Source organism: Salvelinus sp. IW2-2015, linkage group LG18 (assembly GCF_002910315.2).
Source record: "Salvelinus sp. IW2-2015 linkage group LG18, ASM291031v2, whole genome shotgun sequence".
NCBI classification, from domain to species: domain Eukaryota; kingdom Metazoa; phylum Chordata; class Actinopteri; order Salmoniformes; family Salmonidae; genus Salvelinus; species Salvelinus sp. IW2-2015.
In genome coordinates, this window is record NC_036858.1 from 45281517 (window position 1) to 45303769 (window position 22253).

At 42.6% G+C, this 22253-nt stretch overlaps 1 protein-coding gene and 1 long non-coding RNA gene across 2 annotated transcripts in view; both read right to left on the bottom strand.

The window, feature by feature from the left end:
- Positions 1-22253, bottom strand: part of LOC111977709 (attractin-like protein 1) — a 341451-nt gene that overhangs the window by 244230 nt on the left and 74968 nt on the right. The window contains 9 exon segments of the mRNA XM_070448549.1: positions 47-201; positions 1585-1768; positions 4215-4470; positions 10353-10440; positions 10741-10915; positions 18950-19158; positions 19911-20039; positions 20877-20990; positions 21220-21303. Of these exon segments, the coding sequence (XP_070304650.1) occupies positions 47-201; positions 1585-1768; positions 4215-4470; positions 10353-10440; positions 10741-10915; positions 18950-19158; positions 19911-20039; positions 20877-20990; positions 21220-21303 (1394 nt within the window).
- On the bottom strand, positions 15655-18437 carry LOC111977710 (uncharacterized). Its single transcript, XR_002879074.2, has 4 exons — positions 18130-18437; positions 17216-17433; positions 16892-17015; positions 15655-16767 (listed from the first exon to the last, which is right to left on the bottom strand). It is a non-coding gene; the product is annotated as an uncharacterized lncRNA (long non-coding RNA).

Consider the following 22253-nt stretch of genomic DNA (forward strand, 5'->3'; position numbering starts at 1 on the left):
TGGTTGTTACCTATGATTTGTCTGAATGCATATGATTGGTCCTTACCTATGTCGTAGGCCAGGAAGTCAGCCGAGAAGCACTTGGCTCCATTACTAAGGGATGTGTCGTTGTGGGTGTTTCCTCCAAACACCAGCAGAGCCCCATTGCTCAGCACTGCAGTGTGGAGGTACCGTGCCAGACCACTCTCTCTCAGGATCATCCTGTCAACACACACACACACACACACACACACACACACACACACACACACACACACACACACACACACACANACACACACACACACACACACACACACACACAATGCTAATGTGTTAATGTGTCAATTATGAGCATGCATGTGTGTGCATGCATGAGTGTGTGCGTGCGTGCGTGCCCATCCCTGGGTGTTGATTACAGCAGTGTGTGGGCCAGTCTGGGTCATGTGGCTTATGCAAGTGAACAGTTGGTCTGAAGGTCACTCTCCATAGGCCAGGTCAAATACCCAGACAGACGTCATCCATAATGTGGCACCATGGACACACACACACACACAAAACTCTACAGGAATATTTCATCCTCTCCCATCTCCTCTGCTAGGGTCAAAGTGCACAGTCCCCACCGTCTGCCTAAGCGTCAACTGTACTATCCATAGATACAGATAGAGTATGTAGGGGTTTACAGACTTCATAGTTCTGAGAGGGTTTGAAAAGTAGCTTCAGTGTATATTCAACCTACCGACTGTAAATAAATGGACCGATTGCAATAAACTGTGTGCTATGTGTCAGCAAGCTTTGGCAAGAGGGCACATCAACTGCCTCAATAAGTTACCAGTGAATAGACAACTGACATCAGACATGAAAGGCAGACAGACAGAACTCCAGTTGAGGATCAACAGAGACAGACAGACACCGGCCATGCAGACAGACACTGGTCACTGTCAAACCCAAGGGATATGTGACAGTCTGGATGATGGGAAACAGAGAGACAGTGAGAGAGAGGGGGGAGATTGAAAGGGTGTACCCTCCCCTGTCGCCCATCAATCCGTCAAGGTTCAGCGGAGGCCTCCTTTCATATCACACTGTGTATACAATCTCTGCTTCACTGTGAATCTTTCTAGCTCATCCTTCTGTATCTTTCCAGTATGCGCTGTATGCTCATGTGTTTGGCACTGAGTGTCTAGGTATGTGGACATAATGAGTACCTCCTCGCAACACAATGCTGACTATTGCATTAGTGTGCTTTGACAAATCTGCCTTTCAGCTGTCCAGCACTGAGCGTCTAGACACAGTGTCTGAACACAGGCAGAACAAGCATCTCTGTGTTAAACATCTACCTAATGTAAGACGCCAAACGTCTGTACACTCGACATTTAGCAAATAAATGCATTTTGCTACTGGGGCACTTGGGAAAATAGGCTTATTTTACACACATTGTTGTCAGGACTTGTAAATTGATACAGCTTGTGAACTTTCAAGTGAATATGCAGCTGCTGATACAAGCACAAACACAGAGAGACAGACAGACAGAGAGCCAGACAGACAGAGAGTCAGGCAGACAGGCTGACAGACAGAGACACTTTCTGCTAACCTAATAGCACTCACCAGGTCCGGGTCTGCACCTCATAGCGATACAGCTCGTCCACCAGGCCATACTTGTTGGCAGGCAGGGCCTTGTAGCCCCCGTGGATGTACACACACCTGCCGGAGCTGTCATACACACTGCTGTGGCCATAGCCACCCTGGACGATGGCCCCGTTGGTCTCAGGGACCTGCCAGGAGTTTGTCCCTGTGTGACAGAGAGGAAGAAGAGAAGTGCATCTTAGTGTGAGTGGGCAAACATGATTGGATCAGCTTTGAGACATACGGTATAATAAGCGTTCATGCTCGTGAGTGTGCGTGCCTGGGTGTGTCAAATGAGAGTGTGTGTAAAAGGCTGACTCTGGGAGCCAGACCAAGCCAGCAGGCTGCTCCACCATGTACTTCAAGTCCCCTTGTGACAGATGGAGGGAGAGCTGGAGAGAGGGGGAGGCCACGGAGCATGTGATACACCGAGAAGCAGACCTCCCAACTCCCACAAGTGAAGGGAAATAGAGAAAGTGAAAAGTAGATAATGGGGGGAGGTCAAACAGTTTACTGACAGTTTGTCAGGTGAGCTCTTTTTTACAAACTATTTCCTTCTTCCTTTCACTCATAGTAAGTCACCTAAAAGGTAGACTCAATTTTCTAAATGGTGACACTCAACTCTCTAAATTTGATGAAATATCACAATATCCATAGTGCTCTAAATAAAACTAATTATAGGAAAAAAAACTGTTTGAGAGGGGGGGGGGGACTAGTTTGAGATGGAGAGGGAAGGATAGGGGAGAGATATATGAGGGAGGGAGAGGTGAGGGGAGGGGAGAGAGATGAGGGGCAGGGAGAGAGGGAGGTAATAACGTGAGTTTCCAGTAGAACTCAGGCACATTAATTATCGTCTTCTCCTAGAAGGTCTTGCCTAGGTGCCACCTCCTCTTAATGACCAGAGAGCCATCAGGTGTTTTTTGTGTGCTATTGGATGTCCCCTCCCTCCCTCTTAAACTCTCTCCACAGGCTTTAATGTGACTAGACTGGGCTGCAGTGAGCCCAGTCCAGCCTTTGAGTCTCCTATAGGCTGAAATGATTTGTAATGCAGGCATTCACCTGATTGTTACTCCTCAAAACACTGTAGCTTAGCGCCATCTGCTGGTATGAAAACCTAGGCGTTCCACAGTGGTCACTAGCTCTGGTCAAAGGACCTTGACTCTAATGCAGTCAAGAGGATAACCTTATTTGAGTCAGAAAAGGATGTTCATATGATAGGGAAGAACTACAAAACCTTGCAGAGGGCATATCCAACTGACAATCTCTTAGAAAATAATATAAACTAATATAAACTAACCAAGACTTAAAAATAACTGATGCTGGCACACGATGGAGGGAAAGTTTGAGCATAACTAACAAAATTACAGTTAACGGAAATGTAAGCTTAATCCACTATAAGCTAATGTATATAATTTATTATACAAGAGACAACATTCACAAATTCTACAGCACAACAGCAGAGTCATGTCTTAAAAGTGTAAAACTAATAATGACTCAATAATCCATACTTTCTGGGAATGCTATAAAGTCCGGAAGTTGTGGGCGGAGCTAGAAAGTTGGTTGTCAGAAGTAGTTACAATGTCAACATACGTTTAATCCGTCTGTCTAAGTATTTGGAGACATGGCATACGGGGGTGTAGTGAGACAACCGATTGGTTAGACGATTCTCTACTTATCAATCGTCTTGAAAAAACTTATAATAAAAACGTGGAAATCAATCATCCGCCATCATTAGCACAATGGAACAAAAATCGAATGATTTATTATTTAAATATTGAAAGTGCATGGGCTACGGAGAGAAACAAAATGGTTCCGTTGTGGAGGAAAGTGATGCGCACGCTGGAGATGGGGGTGTGTGCTAGTGGGTCTGGGCAGGTGTGATGTAGTTGATGTTTGTATGATGTTGTCATTTGTATGTGTATGTTGTGTATTGTTAATAAAATATCTAATTAAATCTTACAAAAAATGATAAAGTTAAAGATACTGTGGGTGTATACATGTCTGTATATAGACAGTAAGTGTACTTACCATCATAAGAATAAGACTGCCACAGAGTACTATGCAGGTAATGGTGCTACAAAAGTTTTTTAATGGGAAAAGAGAGTTATCTGGGTAAACATTAAAGATCCTGAGCCTTCCATAAATAGATGAGTGACAGCAACACCCAAAGATGACCCCAACAACAATGTATTAATCGTTGAGCACCAGGAAATGAATACAACATTGTTGAGGTCATCTGAGAATGTTGCTGTCTCCTTGCCTATTTTGGAACGCTCCGAAATCTGCCATCGGGTACATGTGGGATGTAAATCTGAAATCATTCATGGGGATTATTCATCATGGCTGTTAACCCCACTTAACAACCCAATTCTCTGATTCTCTTGGCTCAGATATATAGCAGGCTAATGGAGGGTGGACTCAGCAGTGGGCTAGTGGACTGATTGATTAACGTCAGACTGAAACAAATCAATTGGTTAAGAAGACAGACAAGAGAGATCAATGGATGGATAGATGGATAGATGGAGGGAGACAGTATGTGGCTGGACAGACTTCATTCACTCGTTCATTTGATTCATCCATCCATACATCCATCTCTCCATTCTTGGACCTACTGATGTTGTACTCCTGCACTTTGCTGATGTAGCTGTAGACGGGTGAGTAGCCGAAGATGACCACCATCACCAGGTCCCCATTGGTCAGCTCAGTCAGGTGGGCGGAGTGTCCCTCCACGGCGTAGGGCTGTCCCTGGACCAGACTGCTCGGGGTCCTCAGGGACCAAGTTCGACTAGGGATGTTAAAGACCCACAGCTCATCTGTCACGTTGCCTGAACCGGCCTCCAGCTTCCCCCCATACATGTAGATGTCGTCCTGAGGAGGGGGGAAAACATCAGAGACATGAGATGACAGAGAATATGTGTTAGAGATTGTGTTTATATTTGTAAAGACAGACTAGATTAAAGGGGTTTCTATCACCGACTGCCCTCGACAATATGTCTGCTCTGTGCATGCTTGTGTTCAGTATGTGAAGAAGGCGAGGCAGTGTGTGTGTGTGTGTGTGTGTGTGTGTGTGTGTGTGTGTGTGTGTGTGTGTGTGTGCTGTCTCTTATACACATCTAGATGTGTATAAGAGACAGGTGTGTGTGTGTGTGTGTGTGTGTGTGTGTGTGTGTGTGTGTGTGTGTGTGTGTGTGTGTGTAATTGAGCTGCAGGACCTTGAGCTTCTCCATAGTGTGTATCAGCTCTGCCAGAGTGGGAGCTGGACCCCAAATACACCCCCCCCCCCCCCCCACACACACACACACGGTATAGCTACGTTGCACCGTGAACACCAACAATCAATAAGAAAGACTGCTGCTATAGCCTTACACTGCAGTCAACCACTGAATCACCTGATACTACAGGTAACAATCAACTACCTTAACCTGATAGTTGCATAAAGCCTTTTAGAGTATATGCTACTAAAAACCTACTACAGCCATTGCAGTGATCTAAGATAGCAATACAGTCATACATGCTATGGCATCCTGTTTTTACAGTGCAGACTACTACTCTACTGCAACTCTCCATTTCCTAAATATAAAGCAACATAGTGTACGGTACAGTCAACCTAGAGGAGCTCCACCCTTACAGAAACAAAGAAGGGAACATCCTAGCACAGGTGACACACTGTGTTGCTACACAGCACGGGACCAATTATACCGTATCCCTGGCCACAAACACATCCCTCCAGGGAACCAACAGCCTTAAGCGCCTCAATGTATTTTCTGTCAAGGAAATCTGCATCTCTCTTACTTCTAAATGACCTCAGCACGCACTGCAGCACCCACCTGAATCATGTTTCACTAATCTCGGAAACCCAGAACTAAAATCTTGCATAATTGCGTAAAATGCTTAAGTAAGTTCTGGGGAGAGATGTGAGGAGAAAGATACTATGCAAGTTTCAGGCTAGTCTATGAGCCAAACGTCCCCTCCCCTTCCAAAACTCGAAAGATGCGAGCACCTGCGAAATCGTGATTTGTCCAAATGATCAGTGCCGAAGAATCAGCGTACCGGAACAAAGTTTCTCGTTAGTCGTCGCATTCCCACAGCCTGTTGACAGAGGCTAATACCATTCATTTTACATGCCTCTGTCCAGGAGAGATTACTCTCTCACACACGCATGGTCTGAGTCCTGTAGTAGAAGCAGGGGGGGAGGAAGAGGAGTGCACAAAACACACAGCCAAACACACACTCCAACACACAATTAGTAATCACATCCGGCTGGAGGGGGGTTTAACCACTGCATCACCAGCTGAGCAGCAATCCCCACGCTTCTGTTTCTACCACGCCTCCCTCGGAAGCTCGATTTCCGACAAAGTGGGGACTTTTATTGAAGGTGACATTTTTTATTTGTGAATACAAAATGTGAATGCCAAGCAGGGGATGTTATATAAACGATATGATCTGAATGCACGCGTAATGACCAGCTATTGCTTCGGTCGGTACTATAAAATCGATAATGGGCAAGAGCGACGGCCTATATTCCTAGCAGCGACAGATGCTTACGGTAATCTCTCAATCCTTAGAGGGGAGATAGAAAAGAATTACATATTTCAGGGTAGATGGAGGACACTTGAATTATAGACGTGAGGGGGATGGTGTGTATGGAGGGGAGAGAGTAGGGGTGTGTGTGTGTGTGTGTGCGCGTTTGTGTGGTGTGTGTATGTATGTATAAACAACAACATGCATGGTCACTCCCACACATGCTCTTCTCCCTGACTCTGAAAGTCTATTTTCTCATGTTCCTGTCTCTAGACTCCAGGTTTGATGGCTTGATTTCTGTGCTGCACTAGCTCAGCATAAGGATTACATTTAAAATCTCTTTAATGTAGGTGTCCATTTATATGCTAATTGTGGATTGCTCCTTTCCATATGTGGAGCCGGTGGCTGAAGAACAGCAGTCAAACAGGGCTCTTCCTCCGTTTCCCGGAAGGTTTTCTGTTTTTGTTGAATTGACACCTGGAGACACCAGTGGTGCAGGTACACCATTGTGACTAGTAAAGGAACACTTGATGGGCTAAGTGTGTTCAAAGCAAGCACATAAATGGAACATGTGAAAGATAGGGGTATGGTGAAAAAGTGGGCACACAGCCATGACTGTCCACACATGCATGCACACACTCACACACATAGCTTTCAAGAAGCTAGCTTTCAAGAAGTAGTCATACCCCTTTACATATTCCAAATGTTGTGTTACAGCCTGAATTCAAAATGGATCAAATATATGTTCTTTCTCAACCATCTACACACAATAACCAATAATGACAAAGTGAAAATATGCTTTTAGAAATGTTTGCACAAATCCAGAAATAGTATTCACAACAGAGTCAATACTTTGACGGTGATTTTGGGTAAGAGATTTGCACACCTGGATTGTACAATATTTGCCCATTACAGTACAATATTTCAAATACAATTGCGGGAAAACAGGAAGACTAATCTGTCTGTAGACTACCAAGTTATCAACTTCCAAATAGGCCTATTGAGCGAACAGCATTGTTTTACAAAGTAAAACAAGAGAGATAAGCTTTTGGCACGAGCGCATCGGCCACCGCCGGTGAGTGAGCTGGCACCGTTGGGTGAGTCAGTGAACCCGGAAAAGCTTTTCTAGGACTATAATATGTGTGTCTCCACACACCTGGGCCAAGGTTATTGATGGATTCAAGACAAGGTCGTTTTTATTGATCTCAGATTCTTAGTTTGTCAGTGTCAAAGTAGCCTGTTATTTCGATCATTTGTGAGGCAGCCGTTTCTGAGCTACTAGATACGGCGTGCCTGGCACCAACAATCATACCTACGGTGAGGCAGTCATGACATTTGGTCAGCTGGTAATTGTCACGCAAATGACTGCCGGTCTCATGGTAATTGACCGTTAATTAACATCAACATGTTTATCATCTCCGGACTTCTATATAAGCTGATGATGTGCGGCTTCGGCACATCTACATTTAAAAAAGTCTTATAAATCAATGTAATATAGCCGACACTATCAGAATAGTATCCATTATTTATGTATTTGTAAATAAAGCCAACAGGTACACACCGACACCGCTATGCCTCCACTCCCTAATAACCTACAGATGCTCCCTCTGTGCCTCTCTCTCTCACTCTCTCTTTCTGGCTCCAATTGAATAAAGTAGCAAAATCAATTGGCTTTTCAGCTCTTCCCTCACGGGGATCCGACCGGTTGTTCTTTAGGTACTTTCAAAAGGGGTTTTAAAAATGAATTCATGCATATTGGGTACGGGGCTTTCCTGTGTACCTTTTGGAATGGGAGCTCTAACTCCCATCACCATTTGTCCTCATCATTCATATTATTCTAATACCAGAGAGCACTGAGTACCAGGCCATTAGCGGGGGCCGTTAGCAAGTATGGTAGTCTACCCATCAGCGCCATTCATTTGCACAGTTTTGGATAGGATTACCGTGACCAATGGTCACAGAGAATTTGACTGCGGTCATGACTCGTGACTGCCGGTGTGGCGATAATACGGTCACCGCGATAGCCCTAGTCATACCACGCTCAGGTACCACTCATTTAGCCTATTCTAATGTTCAATCGAACAGTAACTGAAAGCCTCAATGCCCATCTGCCTGCTTTATATAACAAGTCACGGCCATGTGACTCACTGTCTATAGGAGCGATCCAATTTTGTGAACGGGTTGTTGTACCTAATAAACTGGCCTCTGAGTGTACAATTATCTGTAAGGTACCTCAGTCGAGCAGTGAATTTCAAACACAGATTCAACCACAAAGACCAGGTAGGCTTTCCAATGCCTTGCAAAGAAGGGCACATGTTGTTTTCTTTACTAATCTACCAATAACAAAAAACAGACAATGAATATCCCTTTGATGGTGAAGTTGTTGGTGAAGTTATTCATTAGACTTTGGATGGTGTATCAATACACCCAGTTACTACAAAGATACAGACGTCCTTCCTAACTCAGTTGCTGGAGAGGAAGGAAAACGCTCAGGGATTTCACCATGAGGCCAATGGTGACTTTAAAACAATTACAGAGTTTAATGGCTGTGATAGGAGAAAACAGGATGGATCAACAACATTGTAGTTACTCCACAATACTAACCTAATTGACAGAGTGACAGAATAAAAAATATGCTTTCCACCAGACACTGGGAGATTAATTCACCTTTCAGCAGGTTAATAACCTAAAACAAAAGGCCAAATCTTTACTGGAGTTGCTTTTAAAGAATAATGGGCAAATGTTGCACAATCCAGGTGTGGAAAGACTCACAGCTGTAATCGCAACCAAAGGTGATTCAACAAATGATTGACTCAGGGATACTTATGTCAATGAGATATTTATATTGTTTTTTTCCAATACATTTTCAGAAATTTCTAAAAACATGTTCTCACTTTTCCATGATGGGGCATTGTGTGTAGATGGGTGAACACACAAATATATTTAGTCCATTCCTACTTCCTATTTAGTCCATTCCATCAGCACACTCGTAACAACATAATCAGTACGTAACTTCTATTCAATCAAATAAGCCATAACATGTCTTCTCATTGACCTCCATACAAAAATTCCACGCTTGGTAAGCGGAAAAAACTGAAAGAATGCCACTTGCTGGAGAAGACAGATTTTGGGCCCAGTCATCTCTCTCGCTTCGCATCTTCCTCTGTCTGAACTCATGGCTGTTTTACTCTACAATAAAAATATCAACCTCTGTCCCAAACACAGACTGCAGCTTAGGCTAGTTCTAAAACAGTAAGTGGAAGTATGTTTGTATGTGGAACCTTTAGCATGTGCAGTTTTTTTTAACGACGAAACAATTTGTGAGGTCTTCCTTAGAGGTACCATTTTAAAGCATTCTAAACTGCAAGTAATGTCGTTCCAAAATAAACTTCTCAGCCTGTCTAGCCATAACCTTTGAACTGTAAATACTACTTCCAATCAACTCACGTAAGCAAAGCTGAATCGCCTTAAGTCAGCAATCATAGTAAGACATCAAATATAAAATCAAGTTTAGTAGTAAAGGAAGAGTTTAATGTCACACATACATGCCAGAGGCAGCCTTTCTATTTACCAGGGAGGGTCATTCAGACAGACTCCTATAGTTTCAAGAGGAGAAGAGGCAGAGCAGGCCTTTTAAACGTGGTCATGCTTGTTTCCCCTAGTGAGACAACGTGTCAGTTAGCCGAAGCAAAGCCTGCAGCCCTTCTGCTCTCTGACAAACCCTGAGGTCCCCACATAAATCTTACTGCAATGTTATCTCTACTCAGACCCAGGGAGGCAATCCTCTTAGCTCCCTCACCCAACACACACACAGAGAGAGAGAGAGAGAGAGAGAGAGAGAGAGAGAGAGAGAGAGAGAGAGAGAGAGAGAGAGAGAGAATAAAAAAAGCGGAGAAAAAAGAAAAAAGAATGATATGGAACGGTGCACCCAACAATAAGGAAACAAGGAGAACGATAGAACGGCCTACCACACGAAGACACAGTGACGAGCGACACCCAGAAGCAAAGAGAGAGAGAGAGAGAGAGAGAGAGAGAGAGAGAGAGAGAGAGAACCCTATATAAAATGTACACAGTTTATGTGTGAAGGAGAGAGAAAACCCCAGAGAAACATAAAGAGTCAGAGAGAGAACCCTACAGTATATAGATGTATGGTACCAGTTGATGACAGAAAGCTAGATGGAAGGAACACATCCACCCTGATAGTGGGCTGTGACCATTGGCTGCTTTACCTGGTAGAGAGCCAGAGAATGGCCATATCTCTGCAGAGGACCACTATTGATTGGCACCACATCCCAAGTGCTGCTCTCCATATTATAACTGCAGAGAGGAAAAAAAGAGTCAGGCCTGGGAACATTCAACAAATAGATAGATAGAGAGTGGAGGGAGAAATTAGTGATACAGAGATATTACATGTAAAGGGAGACAAAGAGAGATGAAGTAGTCGAGAGGAGAGAGAGACAGAGAGTTTGGAGCAAAAGACAGGAAGGAGAGAGACAAATATATAGGAGGTAAATAGACACAGAGAGAGATGAAGAGAAAGGCAGGCAGGCAGGCAGGCAGGCAGGCAGGCAGGCAGACAGACAGACGTTCCAGGCCTCTCTTCAGTCAGTGCCTTACTTGAGCACCATGTGGAAGGAGCTGTAGTTGAAGGTGTATCCTCCAACGACCCACATGAGTTTCCCGTGGACCACAGTCTTATGGGAGGCCCTGCCCAGAGACTGTCCGAAGGGCTTGACATTAGGCATCACCCAATAAGACTCTGTGGATGGTACTGACAGAGCACAGTCTGGGCCTGGAGAGGACGACAACACATGACTCAAACACATGACAAATACCTACAAATACATGAGGTGTGTTTGTAGCAAAAGACTCATCAAAAACACTTCAATACAGCTGACAACCAAAGTGGTACCACAGCACCATCTGCTGGTGAAGGGCCTGATAACACAGCCTATGTCATGAGGGAGGTCGGCCATGATGGTGAAGAGCTCACATGATAACAGGACCCCACCACCCAGAGGCCAACTGGTGGCAGAACCATTAGGGGTTTTAATCAGGAGGGAGGGACTGATTCATCAAACCCAATTATGAGAAGGACCCGATGATATTGGCCTCTGTTGGCCTCTATTAGAGTGGGGGACAGACAGTGGAATGGGTGGTTGTGATCAGGTCTATGGGCCAGCACGCTGTCTAACCCAATACATCAGTGGAGAAAACCTCATTAGTGTGATATAATCAATGACCAGCAACTCATAAAATAGCAGTGGCACCAGCTGTCTCATTGAGAGGTGCTTGGTTGGTTCTACTGTAAGGATGAAGTATTATGTTGTATGTTGTAATTATTTGCACCAAAGCAAATAAGTGAAAGACAAAACAGTACAGACAATACAAATTTAAAAAAGTGTGCAGGTGAGGTTGTAAGCTCAAAGGCTTGTGATGAATCAGTTCAATCAGTTAAACAAACCATATTAATTATAATTGTATATTATATACTCAGTATACCATGTTTTGATTGATTGAGTGTGTGAGAAAGAGAGAGATAGGATACATGGTAGGGGACTATTGGGTAGTTTGGTTCACCAGGCTGACCCCCAGTCTTCGCTTGAAGTTATTGAGGGATGATGAGGTTTTGGTAATGTGAAGATAAGAATCCCAGAGTATGGTACCTCTGTATCTGTTAGAAAATTGACTATGTGAGGTGCGCCAGTGGGGAGGCTGAAGGTTATCGCAGTGTCTTGTGTCAAATAGATGGATTTCAGAATTAACCTGGAAGAATCCATTGAAGGGTTTAGGTAAACTGTCTGGGAAGTATGAGTATTTGTACATGAAAGTAGATGAAAGTGCATAATTGGCATACATTAACATCACAAATAGACAAGATATTGAGTTTCTTCAACAAAAGGTGCAGATGGAGCCAGGTAATTAGAGAGGTGGCTAGTCTTTTGTATGATGAGTAATTTGTGTAGGAAGGAGGCATATGTACTGGCCCAGGCAATACTACAGTAAATGAGATATCGGTAAATTAAGCTATAGTATAGAGTTAGGAAGCAAGCCTGATGAACGAAACCGCTAATCTTTCTGATGATAACAACAGCATCACTTTGCTGCAGACAAATTGAATAGGATCTTTCAAGGATAACTTTTCGTCAACTAGAACAGAGGAATCTAGTGGATGTGAATTGTTAAATTTTATTCCCACCAATTGAGATTCTGGCTCTTTTTTTTTATACAATATTTAAAAATATCTTATTCTCATGAGTGAATGCAAAAAAGGTAGATTTTTTTACATTTAAAGATCATTTGTTTACCTGGAACCATTCAGAAAAGGTGTTCATGACTGAGTTGGCTTCATTAATTGGTGAATAGAAATATGGTGTGATAAAATCAAATTGGTATCATCAGCAAAGAGAATGGGAGATACGGTAGAAGACACAGTAGCTAGGTCATTGATATACAGTAGATCAGGAATATCAAAGGTCCAATTATCGAACCCTGTGGTACGCCACAGATGCACAGCCGTTTGTAAGATGCACAGCCGTTTGTATGAACAAATTGTGCTCTATCATTAACATAACTACAAAGCATTCGGAAAGTATTCAGACCCCTTGACTTTTTCCACATTTTGTTACGTTACAGCCTTATTCTTAAATGCATTAAATATCTACACACAATACCCAATAATGCCAAAGCAAAAACAGGTCGCTATACATTTTTGCTAATGTATAAAAACTAAAAACTGAAATATCACATTTATATAAGTATTTAGACCATTTACTCAGTACTTTGTTGAAGCACCTTTGGCAGCGATTACAGCCGAGTCTTCTTGGATATGACGCTATAAGCTTGGCACACCTGTATTTGGGGAGTTTCTTCCATTCTTCTCTGTAGATCCTCGAAAGCTCTGTGGGGTTGAATGGGGAGAGTTGCTGCACAGCTATTTTCAGGTATCTCCAGAGATGTTTGATTGGGTCCGGGCTCTGGCTGGGCACCTCAAGGACATTCAGAGACTTGTCCCGAAGCCACTCCTGCGTTGTCTTGGCTGTGTACTTAAGGTTGTTGTCCTGTTAGAAGGTGAACCTTCACCCCCAGTCTGAGGTCCTGAGCGCTCTGTAGCAGGTTTTCATCAAGGATCTCCATGTATTTTGCTCCGTTCATCTTTCCCTCTATCCTGACTAGTCTCCCAATCCCTGCCGCTGAAAAACATCCCCACAGCATGATGCTGCCACCACAATGTTTCACCGTAGGGATGGTGCCAGGTTTCCTCCAGACGTGATGTTTGGCATTCAAGCCAAAGAGTTCAATCAGACCAGAGAATCTTGTTTCTCATGGTCTGTGGGTCCTTTAGGTGCCTTTTGGCAAACTTTAAGCGGACTGGCTTTCGTTTGGCCACTCTACCATAAAGGCCTGATTGGTGGAGTGCTGCAGAGATGGTTGTTCTTCTGGAAGGTTCTACGATCTCCAGAGAGGATATCTGTGGATATGGGAGAATGCAGAGAGAATGCCACGAGTGTGCAAAGCTGTCATCAAGATAAAGGGTGGCTACTTTGAAGAATCTCAAATATAAAATATTTTTTTTATTGTTTAACACTTTTTTGGTTACTACATGATTCCATGTGTTATTTCATAGTGTTGATGTCTTCACTATTATTCTACAATGTAGAAAATAGTACAAATAAAGAAAAACCCTTGAATGAGTAGGTGTGTCCAAACTTTTGACAGGTACTGGGTACTCATGAAAAACGTAATAATGCAATTTAGAAAGTCATATTTCATGATCAACCGTGTCAAACGATTTGGATAGATCTAAAAAGATGTCAAGAGCGTATTCATTGTTGTTATGGGCTGTACAGATTTTATCCACAAGTTGCAAAAGGGCCATATCTGTGGAGTAGTTTTTACAAAAACCATATTTGAACATTCTCTTATATACCAATTTTTCTAGGATTTAAAAAAACATGGAAGTCCAGATATTGGGCGATAATTTGTAAAAGTTATTGGATCTTCAGATTTATAGCGGGGGATAACTTTGGCAATTTTCTCATCTTTAGGAACAATACCAGATTTGGTGAAGATATACTTTTGAGGTTCAGTAATCAAGGAAGACCCTGACTTCACCAGAGGCACCAATCTCATCAAGACCTGCTGCTGATATCTTTAAGTTACCAATTACCTCCATTACATCAGGAGGATCAAACTGAAGCAGAGAAGGGATATGTCCCTTAATGTAATCCAAGGGATTTTCATCAGTTTTTTCTATTTCTTTGACAGAGATGAACCCACATTCACAAAATCGTTATTCACTTCACATGAAGTAACATCAGGATCACTATAGATCTTATTTCCAACAATAAATTAAGATGGGATAGCTGTAGATGCATTTTTCTTATTCAACAGTTGATTGATGATTTTCCAAGATGACTTTATATTATTTAAGGATTCTTGGAATTTGTTAGTAAAATATATTTTGGGGGATATCCGAAGTAGGTGAGGAAATTTGTTCTTATATTTTTTGTAATTTGCAGAATTCAGGAGAAACTTTTTATACAACTTTTTTTTATTTTTAGACTGGTTGTAAACCAAGGTTTCCAGAACCGTTCTGCTGCTCTCTTACATGGTTTAACTAAGGGAAAGCAGTTGTGAAATACAGAGTTGAAAGATGTGAGAAAAGTCAGGTAAGCAGATTCTACATCGGCCTGATTATAAACATGAAATATCATCAATCAACATCTTAAAACGCTCACAATTACTTTTGTTAAATATTTTACATTTAACGTTATTAATCATTCCCGTCTGTTCATGTCCAGCTGCCAAAGAGAAGTGTAAAATTGGAAAGTGGTCAGAAATGTCAGTATAAAGTATACCTGTATTAGCCACATTATTCAAATAATTTGTAAAAATATGATCAATAAAAATGAAAATGAACTGGTCACTCTTGTGGGATCATAGATGAGGGGATACAGATAGGTGAAATCAGATGCAGTGAGTGGTTCTCACTTTTAAATACATTTATGTTGTAATCACCCAATATACACATTTATCTTCAATATTAATCAAATCCAAGGTTGACACAAGGATATCAATGAAACAAACTACTAATGTCAGAATCACGTGTCCTCTTTACAGGTTGTTAAATTGCTTAACATTATAGTAACCACAAGTCATAGACTTATTTCTGGTAATATTCAGGACATTTTTGTCAGGATCAACCCAATCATTCTATTTATTTTTGGCTTCATTAATATCTAATGGGTTAAAGACCATGTTATCAGGGTTGATATCCTGCCCAACTAAGAGAGATACACAGTCGGAATCATCCAGATCATACAGAGAGTGGAACGGAAACATAGAAGTGCATGCCTCACATGTCCAATACAACCACACATTTGTGTTAGTTTTATCAATAGGGGTGCACTTCCTATGGGATGCACATAGACACAGTCCACATAACACCACTGAAGACTTCAGAGGGTTATGGCATTAAGAGCAATGTCTGTTTTTGGTCATGAGGTTAGATGAAACACATGAACAAAGTAGAGTAAATATGTGTATGAATACATCACCAAATCATACAGTATTCGAGTGAGAACAAAACCTCCATTACCACTAGATGGCAGACATGGAATATAAAGATATCTCCTCTTGGTGAACAGACAATTGAGCCCCACAGTGGATGCGTCATAATACCCATAAAACTTAGCGGTCAAACATGGAAATGGCTCCAGTTGTTTTTCCAGCATTCATTTTATCCATTGTGGATTTTAGAAACACTTCAAATAAGGGTTGTGTTTCGTGTAGACGTACCCTGGCGTGATGTTTTGATAACCATGTAAATCTCTCTCGGACAAGGTGACTTTCATCAATATATTCAGCTCTATTTACTCTCAGATTCGAAAAAGCTAATTAGCATCAAAGTCGACATCATACAAAACTACAAATCCCTGCAAACTCCTGCACGTCATCTCTAGCTGACACCAGCACAAAATATAAAACAGCATATTGTGATTGTGATGGGTGAGTTACAAATGGACAAATGTAATGCCTAAGGTAGGTTTTATAGAAAATACTAGATCAACTCCAGCAGAAGGAGAAACACAATTAACAGACTCAAAACAAGGAAGCCATCTTTAAACACAGCTATATCAACACCCTTCTTGTCAATTGAACAGGTCCATGTTGCTGCTGTCATTTGTGAGCAGCACATTTACCACTGCATTCAGTCTGAACCCCAGAAAAGCAGGAGGACAGCACTACACAGGAGAAAAGGGTAGAAAAACAGTACACCACAAAACTTTTAAACATGTTACTGAGTCTAGATGTTATCAAATCAGAGGAACAACAAGTGAAGAAAGCAGCATAGGGAAAATGGGTGAAGGTAGGCTGCGTGTATAGAGATAAGATGGAAAGTTCCAAAGTGTCCAAAGTTGAGGGACCATGGGGCATAAAAGGCATAGTGTGGAATAAGGGGTAGCTAGAGAGAAGATTGGTCATGGAATAAAGATAGAAATGGGGTGCTAGTGTGCCTGCACCCCTTTTAAATCGTTGTCACAAATATCCGCCCCATGTCCTGTCATACTCAGGGTCTCAGCGTGTCCCTTGACGTCATTCCGTTTCAGTTGCAGCACTCAAATCCTGGTCATCGTGTGTCTGATAATCACAACATTAAAGACAATGAGTGATCACAGAATTCCACAAATTGAGCCATAGACAATACAACTTAAGCATTGCGGACAGCATTTAGTTGACAACATGGTGGTTTACACTATCTTACCCCAGCTGTAGGTCCATTTGAGTGTGTGTGGTTACATAGGCCTGCACATCAACCAGTACTGGGGCCATTGGAGGCTTGGAATCCTTGCTCTCAAAGTGCTGCTTGAATGTCTTCGGGTCTGCCTCTATAAAGGTCAAGTACAAAATGGAGGAAGTTAACAATCTGTGGCTTAGATTGAATTCAAAGTTGACACAAATGATAAACTAAGCAATACGATACAACAAACTACTACACATGAAAGACTGTCTCACCTAGGCCAGTACAATAGTCTACACATGGAGAGGAACCTAAAAGGCACATACAGTACAAAACAATCCTACTCACCTGACAAACAGGGCAGGTGTGGACCAGGGCTGCCCTGGATGCAGTCTTCTGGTTCGCAGCTGCTCCCTTCTTTTTAGCAGCCGCCGCCATGGCATCAGTCAACAAGTTCAACTTTAACTTGAGTGGAGCATGCGCTATATATAAACCTGGAATACTGTTCCAGGTTGAAACAGCTAACCTAGTTGAGAGGTGATAAGACTCAGGCACACCCATTGGTTCTGGAATAGAGAAGGGTCAAATAAGGTTTGCAATTTGGCATCAATAACATGACAGTAATTCTACCTCAAAAACAAACGGGTGAATACCAATTAATTTAAAACCCACCATAGCAGGTAGGACTAAATAAGGTTACATAACCTTGCCTACTAGCTATACTAATGATCTGCTGTCCAGAGGGAAACAGCTAACATATCAATGTTTTCCTGCAGTAAAGTAAGCACACTGTTGACACGAGAGGATGCTAATCAGTCCGTCTCTGAAACCTGTCAAAAAGCCAGACTTAAATAATACAGATAGCTAGGATACACCTCGGTAGACCTCGGTAGTAGGCTACACACCCCTCACCCATAGACACAAACACACATTATCATCAAGAACGCCTAGCCCTAGCTTCATCATCTAAGTTAGCTAGTTAGTTAACTAGATGGCTTTTATAAACCAACAGTCTAGCTAAAGAAAGCTAAACTCGTTTTTATGAATTTCTCATGCATTTAAAATGGCTAGACAATCTGCAGCCATCTAGCCAGGCTAATGTTGCTAACTAGCTGACCATGATCTAGCTAGCTAGATAACGGGCATTTTCAATGTCAAACTTGCCCAAGACAGTTAACAGAATTGTCAATTTAAACAACTTTAGCCAATTTATTAATTACAAAATGTAGCTCACATAAGATAGTTAATCCAGAGATTCTTACCTTTGCCTCGATTCGGCAGTCTTGTCCAGATCATCATGGCCCTGGTGAGTGACGTGAAGCTTGAGACAGGCATTTGTAATTCTGTATGATAGCCACATTAGCAGCTAATTAGCATTACATTTTTGAGGGGTAAATAGAGGTGAATATACTGATAAAAGTCACCTTGTCCGAGAGAGATTTACATGGTTATCAAAACATCACGCCAAGATAAGCCTACATGAAACACAACTCTTATTTCAATTGTTTCCAAAATCCACGATGGATAAAATGAATGGTGGAAAAACAATTGGAACCATTCCTGTTTGACCGCTAGGTTTATTGGGTATTATGACTCATACTGTGGTAGACTATATATAGCAAGTATTATATTTAGTGTAGCATGTATGAATAAGGAGGATGGATTATAGTTCAGAGAGAATGAAGAAACCTATGGTCTTCCACCACCACCTCAAGGTTAGATTGTTAGAGCATGGGATACTCAACATCAAAAGGCTCCAGCTGTCAAACTGTCCAAAAAGTGTAGGACATTATCCAACAGCTCACGTGGATCCTAAAACGTGTCAACATGACCCCATTCTCTTCATATAAACAAAGACTGTCACACAGTGTCTGCTGAACACACCAGGTGTCAGGTGTGCGCCTATGTTCACAGTTCTCTTTTCAGCCAGGAGATAGCCGTGTGACTCAATCTACAAGAACACAAAGAACTTACCTTTGTCATTGAAGAAAGAATGAATGAACCCTATAAACCACCATGAAGATACCACACCATGGTGACAACATTGACACAATATTAGAATAACCATGGCTCTAGCCCCACCTTGCCAGCTGTCGTTACAGACACAGCTTTTCTCCCCAGTGAGGTCACAGTAGCCATGGTCGGGGCTGCCACAGTTGTTCCTGCAGTAGGGGATGTCACAGGCCTCGCCCTTCCAGTACTTATCACACTCACAGTACACCCGGCTGGCGATGGAGTTCCCTGTGCTGCATTTCCCATGGCCTGAGCAGTTATTGGGGCACGAGTTGACCCTGCAGACACAGAAAAGAGAGATGGGAGGAATGGGGATGTACATTTGGAAAGGTCATCATTGTAATAATTGAGGAAAAACAAATAGCTGACAGAATGATTGATTAACAGAGGTGATTGTCATCCATTGAAGCATTATTTTTCTGGGAGCAGAACAGATAGAGTGAGATACAGAGGAATCAAGAGAGAATTAGAGAGAAGTGCGAAAGAGATACAGACAAAATAATTGAGAAAAGGGGAAGGTACAGTAGACAAAGAGACAGAAGTCAAGGATTCAGGATAATGCATGGGCTTTTCAGCAACAGGGGGACGATAATGTTTCGGGCTGTGACAGCAGCATTGCTATGGCAACACCTTTATGGCCACATGGTGTATGTCTGTCCTGGAGGCCTTGAGGCTGAGCTAGACTCTAGTCTGCTGCTTTGTGAGGCAACCCAATGAATACTTTTTCAGAATCACACACACATACACACACACACACGTCTCTCGTATGTCAATGGGTGTTATCTCCTTAGCTGTAATGGTGTTCCCCAGCTACGCCTGTGACAGACATTGTAGACCCTAGAGAGGATGGGATGTGGTCTGAGGTTGTATGTGTGCAGGAACACATAGAGAGGAAAGACGATTTAATGGGGACATGGCTCTTATTCATCCCACTGTCTGCTACTGAGTCAGAGACTTCCCCAATGGTGATGTACTGTAGAGGTGAGGACTTTGTAAATGTAAAGTGTGTGTATTGGCTGGGGCCACTCACGAGTAGGAGATGTGGAATCCAGTCAGGTTGTAGGCAGCGTCACTGAAAAAGTGCAACAGTGCGTATCCAGAGGTGGCTACCACTTCCGGAACAGTCTCGTTCCCTCTCGTTTCCGGGACAACGAGACCGCTGTGGGAGAAGAAGAGAAAAATACATTAATGATAGAGTATTCACACACACACACAAAACACAAATGCATACTAAGCTCCAAAAGCATGCTGGGTAAATGATCACCCAGTCACCCTTGACTGCTGAGCTGGGATTGCTGTCACCATGACAACCCCCCCTTCCCTCGCTACATCATTGGGAGAAAGTGATTCCTTTCTCTCCTTGGGATCGATCCCTCTATCGCATGGAGGATCAAGCTCAGGCCTGAACAGCACAGCACACACAGTACACACAGCAAAGCCACATCAAGGTTATTGGAGAGGGTGGAGAAATCCACTCTAATCTGTTTACCAGCAGTCAGACAGAGTCCCCACTGGGAGGACCACACCCAGGCTCCTAGGCACAACACAAAGACCACACAGCCAATACTGATGGACCAGGGGAGAGTCGATGGTGAAGGACCCCCAGTGGAAGGTATTACATTGTGGACCTATTGATCAAAGGGAAGGGGGAGAGAGGGTGGCTAGGTGGGTGGAGAACATTACTTCTAAAGACTGGAGAGGAGGAACACCTAAAAGCTAAATGTAGAATATGAATCAATTGATTCATGGATAACACCCACTCGTTACCTACAGTATATTGCAGAGAGAGAACAATTCCTCTTCAGCTAGCCAGTATTCTGAATCCCTTCTGTGGGTGTTGCAGTATGTGTAGATTCTACAATCCTCTGTATTATTTAGCTGCATGTGTTCTGCACAAATTAGGCTTTGGAGGTATACAGTATTTGGTGTTCATGCATGCACAGTGACCCGCATACTAGAGAGTAAACATGTATCTACATAGAGTATGATGACACACCTGAATACTGCGACCAGAGGTGCATAGATGGAGTCTCCGTCATAGACGTACGTGTGGTCCCAGCTACATTCCGTGGCAAAATGGTTGAAGCGCAACCTGAGCACAGCGTTTGGGCTGAAGGACAGAACATAGAACATGGTTTAAAACGGGCTGCAGAGGTAACTAGAACTTTACAACTGCCCACATCTGACCAGGATTCTTAACATTAGACAAAGAATGTAACACTAAGACCATTGAACAATGACAATCAGTCTAAGAATTAATTCATACTGTACGGAATGTAGAGAAAAGGGGGTATGAATAGCGATAGGAGGGAGGAGGAAAGAGAGAAAGAGCTACTTACTAGCCCTCGATCAGCCAGGTGCACTTGGTCTTGTACTTGTAGTTGATTGGTCCATCGGTGAGGGAACCCGATGACTCTGTTAACCTAGCAAAGAGTGAAAAGCAGCAATTACTACGTGGAGAGAGGGATGGATAGGTCACAGTTGGGTCACTGTTTAAAAAGAAGATGGAGAATAAGCTATAGGATGAAAAAGAGGTACAGCCGACTAGCGATAGCTAACACTAACTATCACCTATTCCCTCAGTCACTAGAGTATATAGGCTTAATTCAAACTCCAAATAGGTGAGAATGAAGAAACGTTGTCCCATTTGCAACACGGACTGTCCCAATTAGGCCTACTATTAAAACACTCTGTTATTATACTCCTGTGCCTCTGCACAACAATCATACACTACACCTTATACATCATGAATAAGAAAGCTGGCCAGCATATCAAATCTATTATATGAGGTCAATAAACATCACCAGGAAAACACCTGCATCTCTTGGCTGAGTAGGAACACATAATAGAATGGTACTCAGCATGGTGAGAGGACGGGGAGGGAGACAAATTTGTCAGCCGTGGGTTTGCCTGCTGCATTTTATGTGCATATAAATGAAAAACTACTCCAACCTGTCTATCATATGAGCCCATCAATGTGGTTCAGCTACAGTACATTTCCTGTGAGTAAGTGTCGTCTAAGGTGCGTGTTTGAATGTCTGTTTGTGCGTTGGCATTCTCTACATGTGATCACATTGAGGGCCTTCCTCATTTCAAATGGGGAATTTAGGGACAGATATGGGTCTGATTTAAGGAGTCCTTAACTGAACAACAATCCCAACAACCATCTCAACCAATTACACTGAAACCAGGGCCATAACTTTCTGTAAACAAATCTGTGCGCAAGATGCAATTTGAAGCGTGGTAAATTTACTGTTGAAGAAAAAGCCCCTTTATAATAAAGCCATAATAACATATGTGACGTGGCATAAGCTACAGTTGAGCAGAGGCTTTTTTAGGATTTCCACACATGGATAGTTTTTTTTAGCAGGGT